Source organism: Schistocerca serialis, chromosome 7, assembly GCF_023864345.2.
Source record: "Schistocerca serialis cubense isolate TAMUIC-IGC-003099 chromosome 7, iqSchSeri2.2, whole genome shotgun sequence".
NCBI classification, from domain to species: domain Eukaryota; kingdom Metazoa; phylum Arthropoda; class Insecta; order Orthoptera; family Acrididae; genus Schistocerca; species Schistocerca serialis.
In genome coordinates, this window is record NC_064644.1 from 356029980 (window position 1) to 356050976 (window position 20997).

Genomic DNA, 20997 nt, shown 5'->3' on the forward strand with positions numbered 1-20997 from the left:
GAACAGACAGAAGGTACAGTTAGTTTCGTAGTAAACCAAAGAACGAATAGGTGGCGCTATTAGTTTATCTTTAACTCAGTGACAGTGCATTGAATGTAACACAAATTAAGGAAACACATTTACACTTTGAAAAAGTTATTTCCTCTTTGAGTGTTGAACTTTTACTTGTTTGTGGAAATCCTTTTATTACTTGACATACTTAACATAATACGGTTCAGTTCAATGAATACAATTCTAATACAATCGCCAACGTCTTTAATCCGCGCTTCGATGCCAATATTATTGAATGAAAGAGTAACTGCGTCTGCTACGTTTACACGCTGAACCGATTTCGATGAAATTTGATACAGTGGCAGCTTGAAACCTGAGGTGTGCAGGGGCGGGACAGAGTGGGCAGGTGGACGTCACGAGCAACCATTACCCGAATTGTCACACACATGGGGGCAGCTGACGTTATTGCGTGGACAACAGCTTGCTCACTCGCCATCACTCATCATAGCAAAACTACTGATATGTGAGTGCAGCGACAGGTAACAGTTAATAATGGCAGCAGTAATCTGAACGAATTATAAGCATTAAAACTTGCTACAAATACTCGATAATGTTCAAATAAGTTGCATGACTGCTCACAGGTGGAAAGAAATTTTGAGCCCAACGTCGACGGTCACAGTATACAATATCGCGTGGAACAGTAATGGCATTCGTAATTGGCCATGGCCTTTTATTCGCCTAAAGTAATGTTAGGAAAATCACAGGACGCCAAAGCTAAGTTTTAGAGTTTGTTTATGCATAAGTTTGTTTAGGTATACGTTTAAACACACTTGTGTATAGAGAACAATGTGAATGATGCATGGGGTCATCACATTATATTTCCAGTATATTTCATAATCACTTATGTTCTCGGAGAAATTAGGTTATTATAGTTGTGTCCAAAAAGCTCGAAAGGAAATGAGTGGTCACTGTCGGTCGGCAAACTGAGTGACACACGTTTCTACGCAGCCAGTTCAAAATTAGGACTCTGGACACATCTTCATGTCAAAGGCATCAAGAGGCTGAGGTCGTCTCATTCTGAAAAGGGCTATCACTTACGCAGACACTGGAACAAGCAATAAGATTCTTCTACACCTACTGGAGTGGATTATCAGAGAAGTAATTATTCGATACTCCCCACAGATACATGGACCCTTCCCAACTGTAGTGATTGGCGTGCCTCTAAGATACAGATAACCACACTGTAGATGCAACGACATCAGAGGCGTATCTGTAGAGAGGTCAGAAAAACATAGAGTGCCTAAAAAGGAACAGCAGCCGTTTCAGTATTTGCAGCGGCAATAGTCTAGGTGTTTGACAGATCGGGGGTTGTAATATTTCTGCGATCGTCTGAACGCAGTGAGTAACTGCAGCCGTTATATTTCCCGAGACACGCAGCTCTACTGTATGCTATTATGATGACAGCGTCCTGTTTGGTAAAATATCCCAGAGATAAAATAGTCCCTATTCACACCCCTGAGCGGAAAATTGTCTTCAGGAGAAATGAAATTGGTGTTCTACGGGTCGACGTGTGGAATGTTGGATTCTTTAACTCGGTAGGAAGGTCGGAGAATCTGAAGAAGAAGATGGATGAGTTGAAGTTGGATATAGTGATAATTCGTGGAGTGCTGTGGTAAAAGGTACAAGCCTTCTGGTCTAGTCAGTACAAGCTTATCAACAGAAAAGAAATAAGGGTAATTCATCAACAGATCTGATAGTGAATGAGATAATAAGAACGCGATTAAGCTGGTACGGACAGCGTAGTGAACGCAATATCGTACCCAAGGTAGACACGAAGCCAACACCCACTAAACAAGTACAATTTTTTACGCCTTTAGCGGACTAGATCCGCAGGTGATGAATGAAATTTAATGATGGGAGCTGGAAATCGATAACAGGAAAAAGACGAGAGGGAAGAGTGGGTAGGAAGACATGCACTGGGGAAGATGAATGAGATGGGGAGCCGCTTGGTGGAAATTTGCTTGGATGATAATTTAACAACTGCTAGTAATTAGTTTAAGAATCATAAAAGAAGTTTGTGTACATGAAAGATACGTAGGGTCACTAGACGGTTCAGATAGATTAGATGATGGGAAGACGGAGAATTCGAGACCAGACCTGGACACTCACCATAATTAATCGGTTTTGAACTATAGATTAAAACTGAAGAAACTGTAGAAAGGTAGGGAATGAAGAAGATATGACAAAGATACATAGAGAGAAACCGGAGGTTATTGAGAGTTTCAGAGTGAGGATTAGGCAACCAGTGACTGAAGCAGGAGAAAGAAATACATTAGAGGTCGATCACATAGCTTTGAGAGGTAACATGGAAAGGGCAAGACCCAGTAGAAATTCTTGGGAAACACGCTAGATATTGAATTTATCTGACGAAGGAGAAAATACAAAAAGCAGCAAATGAATCGCGCAGAAGGTATTACAAACGCCTAAAAATGAGATTGACAGGAAATGAAAAAATGGCAGCGTAGGAATGAGCGACGTGAAATGTATAGCTGCAGATGCGTGCTGCGCCACCAAAGCCTTGGAATCTAGCACAGATTTCGCAGGCCCAGATTGCCTAAACAAAAATAACTTGAACCAGTTCGCGGACCAGTTAAATGTTACTTAAGATTTTAGGTTGATTTCTAATAAAAAATTCGACCGAATGAGTCAGCAGTGTTCCTAATGGCAGGGGATTCCGGATATGTCTGGATTCTGAGGAAATGTGGTTTCACCAACACTAGTAGTTAAAAGATTTAAGACAAATATACACAGAGATTTATTCTGAAATCAGAATGGAACGCTATTAAGCCAATGGCAGCCTTCACTGACTATACACAATGAAACAAGGACACAGAGAATGAAATCTCGACGTAAACAACTGAGATGGAATCGGAGAGAGAGTGCCGGACCATGAGAAGAGAAAATCAAGATTATAAAAACGGGGAGGGGGGGGGGGGAGTAGGAGAGGAGGCTTGATAAACCCTACTGAATGGCTGGTGCCGTTGGTTTGTAATCGAAGTTTCAGCTCGTCACGCTCACCAAGCGAACGAAACAACAGTAAATCCAACAATATTGCTATGTCATGTTCAAAGAAATGAACAGTTAAACTGTATATGTCTATAACAAGATGTGGTCGCGAACTGTGACGAAGCTGTAGCTGCTGCTCTGTCCCGGAGCCCAAACGGAATGGAGATGGACTGACCTTTTCTGGTCTGAGTGGCAAACAGAATGCGGCGGCCACATTTTTTAAGAGCTGCCTAGCACCACATTCCGGTAAGCTTCCGCTTTGAAAAATAGCGCTATATTAAGGAGGACGAAGGTGTGAGGCCAACTCGCTGGGCCATAGTGACTGTCCGTATTCTTTTTGCCACACTGGTTTCCTATCACGACAGAACCCCCACCGTCCAAACGGCGGGTTCCACTGTATTTTTTACCATACACGAGCGAAAAGGCGCTCGTTTAACTTCTACATGTTTTCAACCGTTGACACCATCTTCAGTAAATTATTAACTCCTCTGATAAAGATAGCAACTAAAATTCGCTTCCAGATTTAGGTTCATCAGTACGCGACGAATCTTTATCGTAATGGTTTAATCCGTAACTAGCATACAAAACTTTTGTTAGACCGATGTTGAACATTGCTAGTCAGTCTGGCACCCATTGCAGAGCAGATCCATAGAAGAAAAGCGCTTTTCGTCACAGACGGGTTCATTTCATTAGCTCCGGAAGATTAGCGGAGACGTTCATCCAAATTAAGAGAGTGTTGTGCATTATCGTATGGTTTACTGTTAAAATTCCGAGATCGCACGTTTCTACAAAGTGTACTACCCCTTCCTATGTATATCTTGCGTAAAGGCTGTGAAGCTCACGCCGAAGCTTACAACAGTCGTTCTCCCCATGAACCATTCGCGACTGGAACAGTACAAGGGGGAAATGACAGTTGTACAAAGAGTACACTCCGCCACACACCATGAGGTAGCCTGAGGAGTGGAGATGCAGGTGTAGATGTAGACCCATTCACATTTGCGATTATATTTTTATTTACTTGATACCCTGTGTGGGACGAAAAGACGTAAAGAGACATAGAGAGACTACTTTTTATACCGCTTTTATTTCCTCGTTTCGTATTCCAGTCAAGAATGGTTCGCAGGAAGAATATCTGATGGTAAGCCTCCGCCCGGGCTCGAATCTCTAATCTTACGTTCGTAGTCATCCCTCCAGATGTACATAGGAGTAAGCAACGTACTGGCTGGTTCTTCTAGGAACGTAACCTGTAGGAGTTTTATCAGTAAACCACAAGGTGGTGGAGAGCGCGTCTGTCGTAGCGTCTGCCGCTAGAGTTGTCTGAGCGTCCGTGACGATTTCGTGCGTGCTGAATGAACGTGTAATTAAGGGCGGTGTTGTTCTTGGGATCTTCTTCAAGTGCTCGATCAGTCCTGTCTGGTACGAATCCCAGACAAGCAGTATTCAAGTACTGGTTGAACAAAGCGTTTGTAAATTGCATCCTTTGTATGTGGACTACACTTCTTGAGGATTCTTGCAGTAAACCTCAATCTGACATCGGCCTTACATACGATTAGTTTAATGTGGTCGTTCCTCTTTAAATCGTTCCCTACGTATATCCCTGGATACTTCATGGCTCCTTCCAGTGATTGTTAAACAATAGTGTAATCGTAAAATAAAGGATCTTTCGCCTTTTATACGCAATACGTTACGTTTGTCTACGTGAGTGTCAAATGCAACAAGCATAAATCATCTGCATGTCTTCTTGTAAATCGGTACAATTTTCTAGCATTGCGACTTCTCTGTGTGTAGCATCATCTCACGAAAAGCCTCATAGAACTCTAAGTGGTTTATAAATATTGTGTTATAACTCTCCCTTGGGGTATGCTGGCCTTACTTTCGCGCTTGAGGTATTCTCTCCATTGAGAATGGCATGTTGTGTTCTGTTTGCTAGAAACTTTTCAGTCTAGTCACACAAATCGTCACACAATTGGCCTCATATTTGGTTCATTAGGCGACAGCGCTGAACAGTCTTGCGAAAATCAACGAACACTGCATCAACTCTGACACCGGCGAACGTGCTGGATTTCATACTTTTTTCTGGACCCATATTTATTCCCAGAGAGGGAATTTTCGGTCTTCAGTAGTTTCACAATACTGGAGCAGTAAACATCTTCTAAAATTCTACAGAGATGAAGGGCCCACTGTTTTGCCCGTCTGTTCAACGAACCTCCCTGACAACGAGAATGACCTGTGCTGATTTTCCAGTCACTAGGAACGCTCTGCTCCTCCAGCGACCTACGGTACACTGCAGCGAGAACAGGAGCAAGTTATCTCGTATATTTTACGTGAAATGGTATCCGTATTCCATCAGGCCCACTGGCATTCCTCTGTTGAGTGATTTTCTATCCTGTGGTCATTTGTTTCAATAGCTGCCATTTTGAGGTTTGTGAGACAATTTCAAGAAAGAATCATGGTACTACATTCCTCAGTGAAACTGTTTTGGAAAAAAAGGTGTTTAATATTTCAGCCTTCTTTCTATCACCCTCCGTTTGGATGCCATTATGGTCAAAGACTGTTTGGACAGATGGATTGTATCCATTTACAGTGCTGATTTAACGTAAAACCATAACTTCTTTCGATTTACTGTCAATTCGATAGTAACTTCCAAATTAGTCGAACGCTTCACGCATGTCTCTTCTTACCCTAATTTTAGTATGGTTCACTTATTGTTTACCTGTAAGGCTTTCGGTACATTTAAATTTGCAGTGAAGATCTCTTTGCTTTTGGAGCAGCTTTCTAGCACGGCTATCGATCCGTGACGGGTATTCCTCATTCCTCAGAACTTTGCTCGGCGCATATCTATCTAAGACGTAGTGTACAATATTCTTGAACTTCGTCTATTGAAGCTCAGCATTCTCGTTCCTGTTTTGTGCTGACCGTTCAAGTAATCTGAAACCTATATTTGACACATACACCGCTTCCAACTGTTCAAATGGTTCAAATGGCTCTGAGCACTATGGGACTCAACATCTGAGGTCATCAGTCCCCTAGATCTTAGAACTACCTAAAACTAACGAACCTAAGGACATCACACACATCCATGCCCGAGGCAGGATTCGAACCTGCGACCGTAGCGGATGCGCGGTTCCAGACTGAAGCGCCTAGAACCGCTCGGCCACACCGGCCGGCTTCCAACTGTATTTGACCCTTTATACAGGGCTATTACAAATGATTGAAGCGATTTCGTAAATTCACTGTAGCTCCATTCATTGACATATGGTCACGACGCACTACAGATACGTAGAACAACTCATAAAGTTTTCTTCGGCTGAAGCCGCACCTCAGGTTTCTGCCGCCAGAGCGCTCGAGAGCGCAGAGAGACAAAATGGTGACAGGAGCCGAGAAAGCGCATGTCGTGCTTGAAATGCACTCACATCAGTCAGTCATAACAGTGCAACGACACTTCAGGACGAAGTTCAACAAAGATCCACCAACTGCTAACTCCATTCGGCGATGGTATGCGCAGTTTAAAGCTTCTGGATGCCTCTGTAAGGGGAAATCAACGGGTCGGCCTGCAGTGAGCGAAGAAACGGTTGAACGCGTGCGGGCAAGTTTCACGCGTAGCCCGCGGAAGTCGACGAATAAAGCAAGCAGGGAGCTAAACGTACCACAGCCGACGGTTTGGAAAATCTTACGGAAAAGGCTAAAGCAGAAGCCTTACCGTTTACAATTGCTACAAGCCCTGACACCCGATGACAAAGTCAAACGCTTTGAATTTTCGGAGCGGTTGCAACAGCTCATGGAAGAGGATGCGTTCAGTGCGAAACTTGTTTTCAGTGATGAAGCAACATTTTTTCTTAATGGTGAAGTGAACAGACACATTGTGCGAATCTGGGCGGTAGAGAATCCTCACGCATTCGTGCAGCAAATTCGCAATTCACCAAAAGTTAACGTGTTTTGTGCAATCTCACGGTTTAAAGTTTACGGCCCCTTTTTCTTCTGCGAAAAAAACGTTACAGGACACGTGTATCTGGACATGCTGGAAAATTGGCTCATGCCACAACTGGAGACCGACAGCGCCGATTTCATCTTTCAACAGGATGGTGCTCCACCGCACTTCCATCATGATGTTCGGCTTTTCTTAAACAGGAGATTGGAAAACCGATGGATCGGTCGTGGTGGAGATCATGATCAGCAATTCATGTCATGGACTCCACGCTCTCCCGACTTAACCCCATGCGATTTCTTTCTGTGGGGTTATGTGAAAGATTCAGTGTTTAAACCTCCTCTACCAAGAAACGTGCCAGAACTGCGAGCTCGCATCAACGATGCTTTCGAACTCACTGATGGGGGCATACTGCGCCGAGTGTGGGAGGAACTTGATCATCGGCTTGATGTCTGCCGAATCACTAAAGGGACACATATCGGACATTTGTGAATGCCTAAAAAAACTTTTTGAGTTTTTGTATGTGTGTGCAAAGCATTGTGAAAATATCTCAAATAATAAAGTTATTGTAGAGCTGTGAAATCGCTTCAGTCATTTGTAATAACCCTGTATATAGGAACACGATCGATTTCGTGATAAGAGATCACGTCTTCAGGTGTACATAAGTCGCTATACAGCAAGCCCAAGAATGTGGAGGAGGGTACTCAATCTTCGTAAAATACAATTCTGTTATCCACATCAAGCAGGGGTCACGAATCAAATTCATCAACTGGGAAACCTGACATGTTAAAACCGCATTAATATCGTTATCAGGAAGCGGCGGAAATCATCCCTCCAACCTCTCGCCGTACAGGGTCACATTCCACGCCGCTGTGTCAGGCAAGAGCACCTAAGGATGTGATTTGCTATCACGAAACCGTTCGTGTCCCCGTAAATAAAGTTCATACACAGCTGGAAGCGGCTTATGTGTGAAATATGGATCACGTCAGCTGCAAATGCCAACAGTAAAAAACTATTTGTAAATCTGAAATGTGTTGTTTGTCGCTCTTGCCAAGCAGAAATGTCTTCCTGTATTTGCGATACTACCAACAGCCGTACTCAGTGATGCTGTACCGGCGTTATTACTGATTCCCTGTTCCACTATAAGAGAGTCAAAAACTTCAAGCCTACTGATGACCAGGAGATCTAATATGTCTTCACGTCTCGCGTAAATCCTTTTCCTTTTATCGACTCTCGAATGGTGTTTCATGACCACAGCTCCAGACGGCCAGTCTATTGTGTCGAAATGTTTGCATGGATCCGTTCGCTGAGGTTGTTCAGTCGGCTAGCGTAAATCTTTCTATTTGTCACCACTTCGGCGAGTTGCACATCATCGTGATGAAGATGTGAGAGGATTACTAAAAGACAAACACCTAGTCCTCGATAGAAGAGAATCTCCGACCTGGATCTAGACGCAGCGAGGCTAACTACTTTTATCTTCTTCCTTTCGGTTTGCCTCTTCGTCTTCCTTTCGTCAATGGTTCTGCGCTGATGTCGCATGACACCTTTCAGATCAAACCGATGAGAACTTCGCCCAGGTCTTTTTTTTTTCACTACACAGAGTGGCAAGCCTCCTGAGAGAACACGCTGAGCTACCATGGCGACAAGCAGCACACCGCGAAATGTGAACGGCCTTTTGTGGCAGCAACGTGCAACAACACTTGCCCGCCTTCAGCTCCGTACTGATTAGTTATATTTTCTCAGCTAAGGTTGAACGGCATCAGGAATGAATCAGAACGCTGACACTACTACGATTTTGACTTTCTCCTGTGACCTACGTGTCCTGTACGTCGTTGGTTGCAGCCCGAGCTGATCCGGAAGTACGGCTACCCAGTGGAGGAGCACTTCGCGACGACGGCTGACGGCTACATTCTGCGCATGTACCGGATCCCCTCCAGCCCCAAGGCCAAGGACCCGTCCGGCTACCCCATCCTGCTCGTCCACGGCCTCGAGTCCAGCGCCGCAGACTGGGTGGTCATGGGGCCTGACAAGGCTTTTGGTAAGGCGCCGCATCATCAACAACGCCCAGACCTGTCGGCTTAGATTCTACATTGTTTCGTTAACTGCTTCTCACAAAAGAGTCACATAAACACGATTGTTCTATAAATATAAACCGTCTCATTCTAAATTCTTTTTGCCCAGCATCAATCGAGGATACAAAGAAACTATACAGACAGGGGGGGGGGGGGGGTGCACAAAAATAAGAAATTATTTGTAAATAAGAAAAAGTTAATTAAAGTTATTTCATTTCTACCAGCTCAGTTGTGTCAGAAACTCAACAGTAAAATACAATGCAGTAGTACAGATTTCGCTGAACAAACGTACCGTTCGAGCCATCACTACATCTGTAGTCAAACTTATGTAAGACAGTTCACAAATAAAACTACAAACAGTCATTAAAAAGTCCATAAAACGTAGTGAAAGTTAAACGAAAGAACCCGGATTGGGACTCATTGTTTTTTCCTGTCCACAAGTAAATCACTGAAAAGAATCGAAGAACGACCTACGACTGCCTGAGATCTGCTCATTTATTGTAAGTTATGGGTCTAAATGATCACTCACATGTATTTCAGTTTCTTCCAGAATATCCAGTAGTATACCTTTACTACCAAAATGCAAAATGGACATGTAATCTTCAATGTTTTAAAGCTGAGTCTGGTTCTCCTTTAAATCCCTAAGTTGAAGAAATCTAATTTGAATCTCCCTTCCAGTCTGCCCGATGTAATATTTTTCACATGAACCGCAGGAAATATTATAGATACCTCCACTACAGAATTTATTCGGTGGTGGTTCTAAGCTATGTCGGAGAAATTTATTGTTTATTATTCGTTCGAAATCCCACTGTAATATTATATTTGCGGAAGACATCTGCTGTCCTAGAGGATCTGGACGCGTAGTATGATGACGAAATATACTTTTCTGTGTCCTTGTTAAACACTTCATTCTTTTCTACTCTACTCAAATTTTTTCTTCCAATCCTTCTGACTGCCGCCTCAGTGAAGCCATTAGGCATTCCGACCTGAAGAATCACTTCAGTTTCCTTCTCAGTCACATCTTAAGCAACAGAACATCGAAGTAAAATAAGAAGGCTTTTGAGCTGGTAGGTGGCATGAGTCTTGTGATGTAATGAAATTCATAACCATCGGCTTACGGTATATCTCAATTTTACCAATGTGTCCTGGTTTGGTGATTTGTGAGTCCAAAGAATTAATTTAACCCTCTACTTTGACACCATAAGTAAACTCCATATTTCTGCTTAAAGAATGAAGAATTTTCACTAGGTTCTGAGCGTCGTTTCTTAACCCTACAAAATTATGAAAATGTCGTCTACATACCTTCGATACACTGTAATCTATTCGCATACTATGATGTAGGTATCAACAAATTTGTTCTGCAAACAATTTACAAAAATTTTTGAAAGGGTTCCTGAGAGACTTGAGCCCATAGAAGAGCACCTTATTTGGTGATAAATTTTCTGATTAAAAGTGAAATAATTAATAGATATGGATATTTTAACTAACTCCAATAGTTCAGCAGCGTACATGGTGTCTAGGTTTTTCATATTGCATGAAATCATTATAAATAACTTCTGACGTTTCACAAATTGGCACATTGGCATAAAGATTCTTAGTAACAAAGGATGCAAGAAACGCGTTTTCAGGCAAGACTGTAAAATACGTACCATCTCAAAACTATTTTTGACACTGTACAGTTTTTGAAACGTAAAAAAAATTCCTGTATATGTAATTTGAAGTCCACAGCCTTATTTTTCTGTCTATATGTTAAGGCCAACCTGAGGACATATTTTATTGATTTCGATACGGTTTTCACTAAAAGATGTCCGTGTCTGTAGCTGAGTGGTAAGTGTGACTGACTGCCTTGTGGAAGACCCGGGTTCAATTCCTGGTACTGCCATGAGTTTTTCCTTGATGGATGGACTGGAACGGGGCCCACTCAGCCTTCTGACGCCAACTGAGGAGCTAGTTGAATGGGTTTCTGCATATAATTTAAATTATACTAATTATGAGTAATATAGAGGGTGATTCTTATTAACTGTTAAAAACCACGCAAGCGACGTAGATGACATTGAGATAAGTAATTTAATACAAAACACAGGGTGCCGCAAACGTTGGGCAATACCCCAAAAGTGGATGACGAATGTTGAACATGTGACATCACCAGACGACGTACCTCGCCGCACGTGCAGCCGTTGAGATTATCGGTCTGTCGCAGGCGATCATCCCAACCCATTTCTAGTATCACGTCGGTGTGACTTCGCGCCTACGTGAGCGACTTTAGTGATTGGGCTCGGGGTTCGAATATGCGACTAGCAGGCAGTTTTTTTTTTGGTTACATGAGGCAATTATGTGTTTTATTTACCGATATTGCGGCCTCTGTAGGTTTATTGTGAAGTCAGTACAACAAAAACTTGCCGTATTGAGTCACAAGTAGATGAGAATAAGCTTCCAAATTGTGTCATTACCAGTAAATGACCTACGTTTTCCATTATTTTACTCATCTTGAGTGGTAATAGTGATCTGTACTAATTGCTTGAGAGGGTAAACTTTATAGCCTAGATCGCTTGTGATCAGTCTTTAATGTAGGTTACCGGTTCCGGTAAGCATGATTCTCATCTTCGGAACTCGATAAAAGGTTATTACGTGTCTCCTATATCAGCAGAATATGTACCTGACAAAGTTTCACAAAGTGTACTTGTACAGCTTGTGTAGGAGACATATAATAAGCTTTTATCGAAATCTGAAGATGGTAACCGTCCTTAGCAAAATCGGTAATCGACAATAAAGGCTGTTTACAAGCGATTTTGCCTAAGAAGTTCACGTTCTACGTTTTCTTTCCTGCATAATGTCTGAAAAAAAGGCTTGATCATCCCCTCACGCACGCGCTCTAAAATATCCTCCGTGTTTTGTATGTGACGTCATATGTACAACATTTGTCATCCACTTTTGGGGATTTCCCGGCATTTGCAGCCCCATGTGTCTTACATTAAATTACTTGTCTCAGCATACGTTACTAAGGGGATTTTTAAACATTTGTATGGATCACCCTGTACAGATTATTATCAGCTCCATAATTAATTGTCGCTTGGAGAGACATCTGGTGGCAGTGGTGAGACCTACGAGCTGGTCTGCTACAGAGGAGGATCTGGGGGGGGGGGGGGGGGGGGGGGAGGGACACAGTGAAGTAACCAGCCACCGAAACCCCGTAGAGCAGGAAAGCCTGACCCAAACCTATACGCCTGTTCTACGTACCATCTATACGTCTGTGCGACATATATTCTATTCAAATTATAATTTAAAGCCCCTCACTGCCTTTTTGTGTCTGTAACTGAAGGCTAATCGCAGGATCTACTTAGAGATTTTGATTAGTTTTCGCCAATAGACTGGTTCACGATGAAGATTTGTATACATAATTTATTACCGCTATCCCAGACAAATTATCCTGCCTCACTCGGAGCTATCCGTGTGAAGGAGGGCGGACGTCAAGTTTGAAGATAAAGGCTAGTCACTTAATGCAGGTAGATATTTTGTAATTGGTGTGATAATGCCCATAGGGCACAGTGCGCACTTGCAGGGTATAGAAAGCCGAACAGTGTCACGGCAACACTATCATTTTATTGAATGACCGGTTCGACTGTTCTTTTGGATACAATCTATGTATAATTGGGTCAACCATTTTTTAAAGGACATCCCCAGTTATTACGAATTACCGCAACGTACAGATCGTCAGTTGGCGAAAATTCAGTTTAATTTAAAGACTTTTAACTTTAAACTTTGCCAATTACTGATCCGTATTTCACGGTAATTCGTTGTTAATGGATCTGAGAATGACTTGATAAAATAAATAGTGATCCAGAAGGTTTCTGTCTTTCTATATAGTTAGATATTTTACATTATAACTACTTGGTGCAATTAAATAATGCCAGGTTCCCGGTTGTTTCCACGCTTTACATTTCATTCGTTTATGTTGCTAGGTGAGAGACCACCCTTTCATAACTGACTCGTAAGGATCCACTGACTTGCCTACCAGCTCATGCAGCTAATGAACAGTAACGATAACGTCAGAATTCATTGAAACACTCACCATGTTATTTTCGCTTCCGGGTGTCACCCGGACGTAGGATGTACTAGATTTTGTTTGCTAAGAAATTTTCATGTCACTTACGTGGTCTGGATAGTGTATGTGTTCTTCTGTCAAATAGTTTTGTATAGTCGTTTAGCTGAAGATGAGGTGCATACCTAGAAACATGTTGCTTCATTAAATAATTTACATAAAGTCAACAAATTTCGTGACTAGTAGTTTCTCTGAAGAACTTCTTACTATTATTGAAATAGTCACCGTCGACTGGAAGTCAATTCGGTTTTAAATCGACGGCATTTCATGTCTCGAATTCAGCTGCTCATGACTGTTGCGAGGACGTGGAATTCATCCACAAAGGACTTGCTTACAAACTCCTATGTTCTCGAGTCGCTAGAGTCAGTTAAGCTTGACGCTTCGTTCACCCTATTGGCATCCTAATCAGAGCGCCACTGTTGCTCCTGTGTGGATGAACACCCCGTCAGGAACAGCATTCGAATCTTGGAGAAGATACCACTAGAGGCACGGAAAGCCGAGCCTTGGAGATGTTGAAAGAGAAACACAATATGGCCTAACGGCTCAGATTTTACCATCAATGACAACGACCAGGAAAGCATGCCAGCTTACACATAATTTACTATCATCGGTTTCTGTTTGGTAGAACACGTTACTCGGGCATTCAGATCTGGAGATGGATCCTACTAAGCAGAACTGGTCGTTATTTATTGTATCCTTGAGCTCTAGGGAATAGATTTGTTGGAACGTCGGGATTTTCTTTAGTTAACGAGGGAATATAACTGAAATGCTCCATAATCTATGATCAAATGTACTGCATCACATAGAGAAAATAATTTTCACCAAGAAACTTCACACAAAAGATCGTGGCGATGTAATGATATCAGTTTTTCCTGTAGAGACGCAGCGATAGGCAGTCATTGTGGGCTCCAATCGTGAATCGATCAGGGAGGAGATATGCTTGTATTCTTCAGTAGACACCCTTTCATAGCTTTGAACTAAAAATCCATCTAAACAGGCCTCGCGAGATCCAACAGCACCGATCGACCGCCGTGTCATACTCAGCCGATAGGCGTCACTGAATGCCGATATGGAAGGACATGTGCTCAGCAAACCGCTCTCCCGGCCGTTGTAAGTTTTCATGTCCGGAGCCGCTACTTCACAATCAGGTAGCTTCTCAATTGGCCTCCAAAGGGCAGAGTGCAGCCCGCTTGGCAACAGCGCTCGGCAGACACAGATGGTCACCGAGCCAAGTGCTAGCAAGCCCGACAAGCTTAACTTAGGGGATCTGACAGGAACCGATGTTATCTCTGCGGCAAGACCATTGACTCTGATAGCTTTAGAAGGACAGATATTGCTGTAAGTGTAGGTCAGCTTGCGAGGATTCAACGGTTCTGACATGGTGCCCCATCACTTCTGGTCTTTTTGTGCAGTCCACACCATAAGATGCTACCGTCAAAAAGGCTAAACAGAACATCGGGCGTTGCTAGAAGATCTGGGTGATTCAAATTATGGTTAGTGACTCTCTAGTTCTATTGCTATAATTGGCCTCTGTCACATACGTATTTTGTAGAAACGATGTCTTCCATCTGTTCTTGTACTGTGTAGATAGCTATGAGCTACTTTACAAAAACTACGCTTTAATATTCGTCTTTAAGTAATGAAAAATTTAAACGTAATGAGAAAACACAGCAAATCAAACTGTATGCACCATTAATTTTATTCCGTGGGTTTTGTAATCTGTGACAAATACTGTAAATATCTTTACTCTATATTCAAATAATCGAACGACATACTCTTTTCCTAGTGTTGTACGTGTAAAATATCTCACAGATGTACGTACTAAAGCATGGGGAGGCAGGTAAAATTTTTGTAGTGAAAGGATACAAGTGAAACCCCCAATTTGTGTTGCTCTATGGTAAACGAAAAGGAAACTAGTTACAAGATGTCACCAAACAGTATTGTTCATGCAGGGTGAGACTGATTTTTATGTTGTATATTATCTAAATGGCCTTTTATGATACGTGAGAGAAAAGGGAAGCGACCCAAGCGGTGTGAGATATTTTCAGTAGTGAAATAATGCATTAAACAGTATTATTTCTTCTTAAGTTTGACTAGTGTTACCCACTATACATAAATGTTTTTACACCTCTAAATTTTATGATAATTGAATTAACAATAACCAATAGTAAATCACTATAGAGAAATCATAAATCACATTCTTCTTAATTCACAGTATTTTTGATGCAAAGAGATCACGAATTGTGATATAAGACTTATCATTTATATTAACCTGTTATTCCAGCATGCGAACAGAAAATGCTACAAAGTATTTTTGTGTCCAATACAGACAAACATTGGAATGCTCGTTTTACGATTTCAAGATAGTTCTCAAAACCATAAGAAGTGTACTTGTGTCCTTTTGCTTCTGATCCTCTCCATTATAATCCTAAGTAACAATCGGAAATGGGCCTAAACTTTAATAAATTTTACATCAAAACTGTATACTATCCAGATGTTTCATTTGAAATCACCCTTTAAAGCGGTAGTACGATCTGAGATTCATTTTAAAATAACTTGAGATATACTTACTTTCACTTTCAGTGACCTCCTCAATAGGATCACTGTAAAAATAACTGCATGTCACAACATACTACAACACATAGCACAATCTCCGCGCCGACTGTTCCTTTGATGTTCCTCTGAATGCTAAAAGTGGTTGCTTCAACATAAAACATTCTTAGCGCTACCAGAGTTTACCACTTGATGCCTTGGCCGGCCGCGGTGGCCATGCGGTTCTAGCGCTGCAGTCCGGAACCGCGAGGCTGCTATGGTCGCAGGTTCGAATCCCGCCTCGGGCATGGGTGTGTGTGATGTCCTTAGGTTAGTTAGGTTTAAGTAGTTCTAAGTTCTAGGGGACTTATGACCTAAGATGTTGAGTCCCATAGTGCTCAGAGCCATTTGAACCATTTTTTTTTTTGATGCCTTGTATCAACATCTGTAGTTTCAGGCTAAAGAAACTCGTACGTCAAATCAAATTAATAAAGACCTGGTTTCAGGCAGACACCACTGGTGTGGTTTCGGGCAGAAACCACTGGAACTCAGAGGGTTAAACTGGAAATTTACGGTGCAGGCTTAGTATACGCCTAGAATAAGGTAGTTGAGAATGACTGCATATTGTCTAAAGGCTAATTAAACTGGGGATTACATTTTACTAAGTATTCTAGTTAAATTTAATAACAGTCACTGAAAAATTTTTGATGACTAATTTATTGAAATTAGTCGTAAAAACCAGAACATCAAATAAATTCCTGTTTACAGAGTGAAAACAGTTGACCTACCAGCTGTATTCTTTAAACAGGAATTTTGTAGTAGTTTGTATAACGTTGTACTTTTTCGCAGCATACATTCTGGCAGACGCTGGCTTCGACGTATGGCTTGGAAACGCACGTGGCAACAAGTACTCCAGGAACCATACTACCATTAATCCGGACGACAGCGAGTTCTGGCAATTCAGGTAAGCTGTAAACTGAGGTGTATTGTTACGTTCTACGACTTTCGTCTGCCTCACCAGTACTTAACAAGGGCAAACCATGTAATGCTTTGGCGTCGTCAGTGCTTATTCGCAACAGATATGATTAAGAAACGGCTTAAAGAATCCTTCCAACTTTCCTGGGTTACTACTATCCTTTATCCTGACGATGACACAATTTTTGAACGTATTATTCATTACTATTGTAAAGGAATAGTAATGTTCATAATTACAGAACTAAAATGAAGAATGGCTTTCATTACTCGTCGCTAAAATTTAAAAGTAAATCGAAAAAGTTATTATAGGCAATTCATTGTCTTCAGCAGACCAAAAATGTACATTACTGTTAGTAAACTTAAGTATGTGTTACTATTGTGTATACACATCTGAACTGGTGCTGCATGTACCCACATATTGAAATTAATTATCTGGAAGACACATGAACTAATTTGTTCCACTTTGGTTGCAGGAATCAAGCAAACAATACCATCTAAATAAACAATATAAAGATGTTCCACGTGTTAGTTGGCGTTCCAGAATTCATCCGCATTGAGCACAGATAGGAAAAGTACGAAATAGCTTGCTGTTTAGGATTTGATCATCATGATACGACAGAAAAGAAATTTATATTACAATGGTAGAGAAAGGTATGATTACGCATTACAAACTTCTAAGTGCACCAGTTACTAAATCAGTTGTCTTTGTCCTTGACGATTTCAAGGTTTTACCTTGTTTAGGTCACTGAGAAAATTTAGTAATCTCTTTGTGCTTTATAGCTTAGCAAGCATATGACCCCTTCAGTTTTCGAAGCTCATGACTGTAAACATTTACTACGTTGAGTTCACACACTTTAATTTCAAGCGTCATTTCGTTCAACTGGTTTTGTTGAACTCTGTAAGATTCACTGTAGGCTGTTCTACTATTCATCTCTACACAAAAAATGCTCTTACCTGTATAGATGAAGATGTACTTTATTTATTTCTTCGTTATTAATGTTTTCCAAGAACTTTGTGGTCGGCCATGTAGATACTGGCGGGTTTTTCATTCCGTTAAATACGACACAAATCGACACTCTGGTTGTCAATAACATCATATAAAATCACGACATGCAGTCACAGTTCGAATATACACTGTCATTTGAATGTATAATAATAGTGTGAGCAGTACCAGCTGCGCTTTTAATGAGAGGGTACTGAAACGAAAACCACTGAATTTTTATGTAAACTTTTAAAGCTTTTTAAATAAAGAAGTTATTAATATTCTACATCTTTATTCTTCATGCCTACATATTTTCAGCCCTCTGTCGCTAGAGGGCTCTTAATTGTAGCGTGTAACTTGGCGGTGTGTAACGTAACTATGTCGGTGCGTGAGAATGCTGTAATCAAGTTTCGAATTCTAAGAATTTGTCCACACATGGAGCACACGCTCCTTGAGCACGACAATGTCAGACTTCACACGAGCGCTGCGACATCTACAAAAATCCAACGCCTTGGATATACGGTCACGAATCAACATCCATACAGTCCCGACTTGACCCATCCGATTTTCAGCTATTTCCATAACACGTTCGAAGACTTTACTTTTGTGGTGAAGATGCGATGCAAGTAGAGGTGAGGTTGTGGCTCCGTCAACGAAGTCAAACATTCTGCAGTGACGGTATCAATCAACTGGTCTCTCGTTGGGAGAAATGTGGTCGTCGCCAGGATGACTATGTTGAGAAATAAATATGTAAAAATGAAGATGTAAGATGTAGAATGTTAGTGTTTGTTATATGTAAAAAGTCTGAAGAGTTTTCATGTAAAAATTCCGAGGCTTTACTTTTCAGCCTATTACATCCGCATCTCGAAAATATGAACTAGTGAAAAACTGAAGAAATTTAACGTGTAATGTACACACATCAAAAACAGTTTGGCATCATCTCGGTTAGAGAGTTCAGAAAATTGGCAGCTGTTCTTGATTCGAATTCTGGAATATTTACTTCGCGTTCGTTGGTGATGGAATTTCGAAAGGCTGTGTATAGTAACTCTGCTTTGGCAGCACTGTCGTCGATAATACACTCCTGGAAATGGAAAAAAGAACACATTGACACCGGTGTGTCAGACCCACCATACTTGCTCCGGACACTGCGAGAGGGCTGTACAAGCAATGATCAGACGCACGGCACAGCGGACACACCAGGAACCGCGGTGTTGGCCGTCGAATGGCGCTAGCTGCGCAGCATTTGTGCACCGCCGCCGCCAGTGTCAGCCAGTTTGCCGTGGCATACGGAGCTCCATCGCAGTCTTTAACACTGGTAGCATGCCGCGACAGCGTGGACGTGAACCGTATGTGCAGTTGACGGACTTTGAGCGAGGGCGTATAGTGGGCATGCGGGAGGCCGGGTGGACGTACCGCCGAATTGCTCAACACGTGGGGCGTGAGGTCTCCACGGTACATCGATGTTGTCGCCAGTGGTCGGCGGAAGGTGCACGTGCCCGTCGACCTGGGACCGGGCCGCAGCGACGCACGGATGCACGCCGAGACCGTAGGATCCTACGCAGTGCCGTAGGGGAACGCACCGCCACTTCCCAGCAAATTAGGGACACTGTTGCTCCTGGGGTATCGGCGAGGACCATTCGCAACCGTCTCCATGAAGCTGGGCTACGGTCCCGCCACCGTTAGGCCGTCTTCCGCTCACGCCCCAACATCGTGCAGCCCGCCTCCAGTGGTGTCGCGACAGGCGTGAATGGAGGGACGAATGGAGACGTGTCGTCTTCAGCGATGAGAGTCGCTTCTGCCTTGGTGCCAATGATGGTCGTATGCGTGTTTGGCGCCGTGCAGGTGAGCGCCACAATCAGGACTGCATACGACCGAGGCACACAGGGCCAACACCCGGCATCATGGTGTGGGGAGCGATCTCCTACACTGGCCGTACACCACGTGTGATCGTCGAGGGGACACTGAATAGTGCACGGTACATCCAAACCGTCATCGAACCCATCGTTCTACCATTCCTAGACCGCCGAGGGAACTTGCTGTTCCAACAGGACAATGCACGTCCGCATGTATCCCGTGCCACCCAACGTGCTCTAGAAGGTGTAAGTCAACTACCCTGGCCAGCAAGATCTCCGGATCTGTCCCCCATTGAGCATGTTTGGGACTGGATGAAGCGTCGTCTCACGCGGTCTGCACGTCCAGCACGAACGCTGGTCCAACTGAGGCGCCAGGTGGAAATGGCATGGCAAGCCGTTCCACAGGACTACATTCAGCATCTCTACGGTCGTCTCCATGGGAGAATAGCAGCCTGCATTGCTGCGAAAGGTGGATATACACTGTACTAGTGCCGACATTGTGCATGCTCAGTTGCCTGTGTCTATGTGCCTGTGGTTCTGTCAGTGTGATCATGTGATGTATCTGATCCCAGGAATGTGTCAATAAAGTTTCCCCTTCCTGGGACAATGAATTCACGGTGTTCTTATTTCAATTTCCAGGAGTGTATTTCCATTGCTATCGCCCAGAGCAGGCATTGTCTGTGTCTTGCCGCTAACATACTTTACATACTACCAGTACCTCAATGGCTTTTCTGCTAGGTTTCGAGATGAAGTTTCGTTGTGGAAACTACTGTAAGCATCTCGCATTGATGTCCGCGTTAAATTACGAGCTTCTGTAATAGATCACCAGTCTTGAGATTTTGCATTTGTTTAAATATGGCATGTTTTCTTCGTTCTTCCTGCAACAGTGTTTTCACCCGTTTTTGTACCAAGGGAGATCAGCTCCGTCGTTTGTTAATTTATTTGGACATCTTCTTTGAATTTAAGCCACATCAATTTTACACTTACATTGTTAATTTAGAAGGAGTTGAGATTGTCTTTCAGGAAGGCATCAAGTAAATTTTTATCTGCTCCTCTGAACAGGTATATTTTTTGTTCATTTTTCAAACATTAGGGCTTACAATATTCAATTTCACTACAACAACCCCTGTTCACTAATCCGTGTATCCGTTTCGATGCTCGTTATTAGCTCAGGATTATTTGTTGCTGAGAGGTCAAGCGTGTTTTCGCATCCATTTACCATTCGCGTGGACTCATGAATTAACTGCTCAAAGTAATTTTCAGAGAATGCCTCCAGCACAATTCCGGATAATGTTTTATACGTACTTCTGGATTTAAACTTGTATTATCGCCGACATATCGAGGGTAAATTAGAGTCACCACCAGCTATAATTCTATGAGTCGGATACTTGTTTGAAATTAAACTAGAATTTTCTTTCAACCTTTCAGTAATTGTCTCATCTGTATTGGCAGGTCGGTAAAAGGATCCAATTATTATTTCGTTTCTGACCATACTAACTCAC

The 20997-nt window shown here is 42.4% G+C and overlaps 1 protein-coding gene across 1 annotated transcript in view; it reads left to right on the top strand.

Moving 5' to 3' along the window:
- Positions 1-20997, top strand: part of LOC126413081 (lipase 3-like) — a 67030-nt gene that overhangs the window by 11807 nt on the left and 34226 nt on the right. The window contains exons 2-3 of the mRNA XM_050082978.1: positions 8825-9020; positions 16535-16649. Of these exons, the coding sequence (XP_049938935.1) occupies positions 8825-9020; positions 16535-16649 (311 nt within the window). The remainder of the gene's footprint in view (positions 1-8824; positions 9021-16534; positions 16650-20997) is intronic.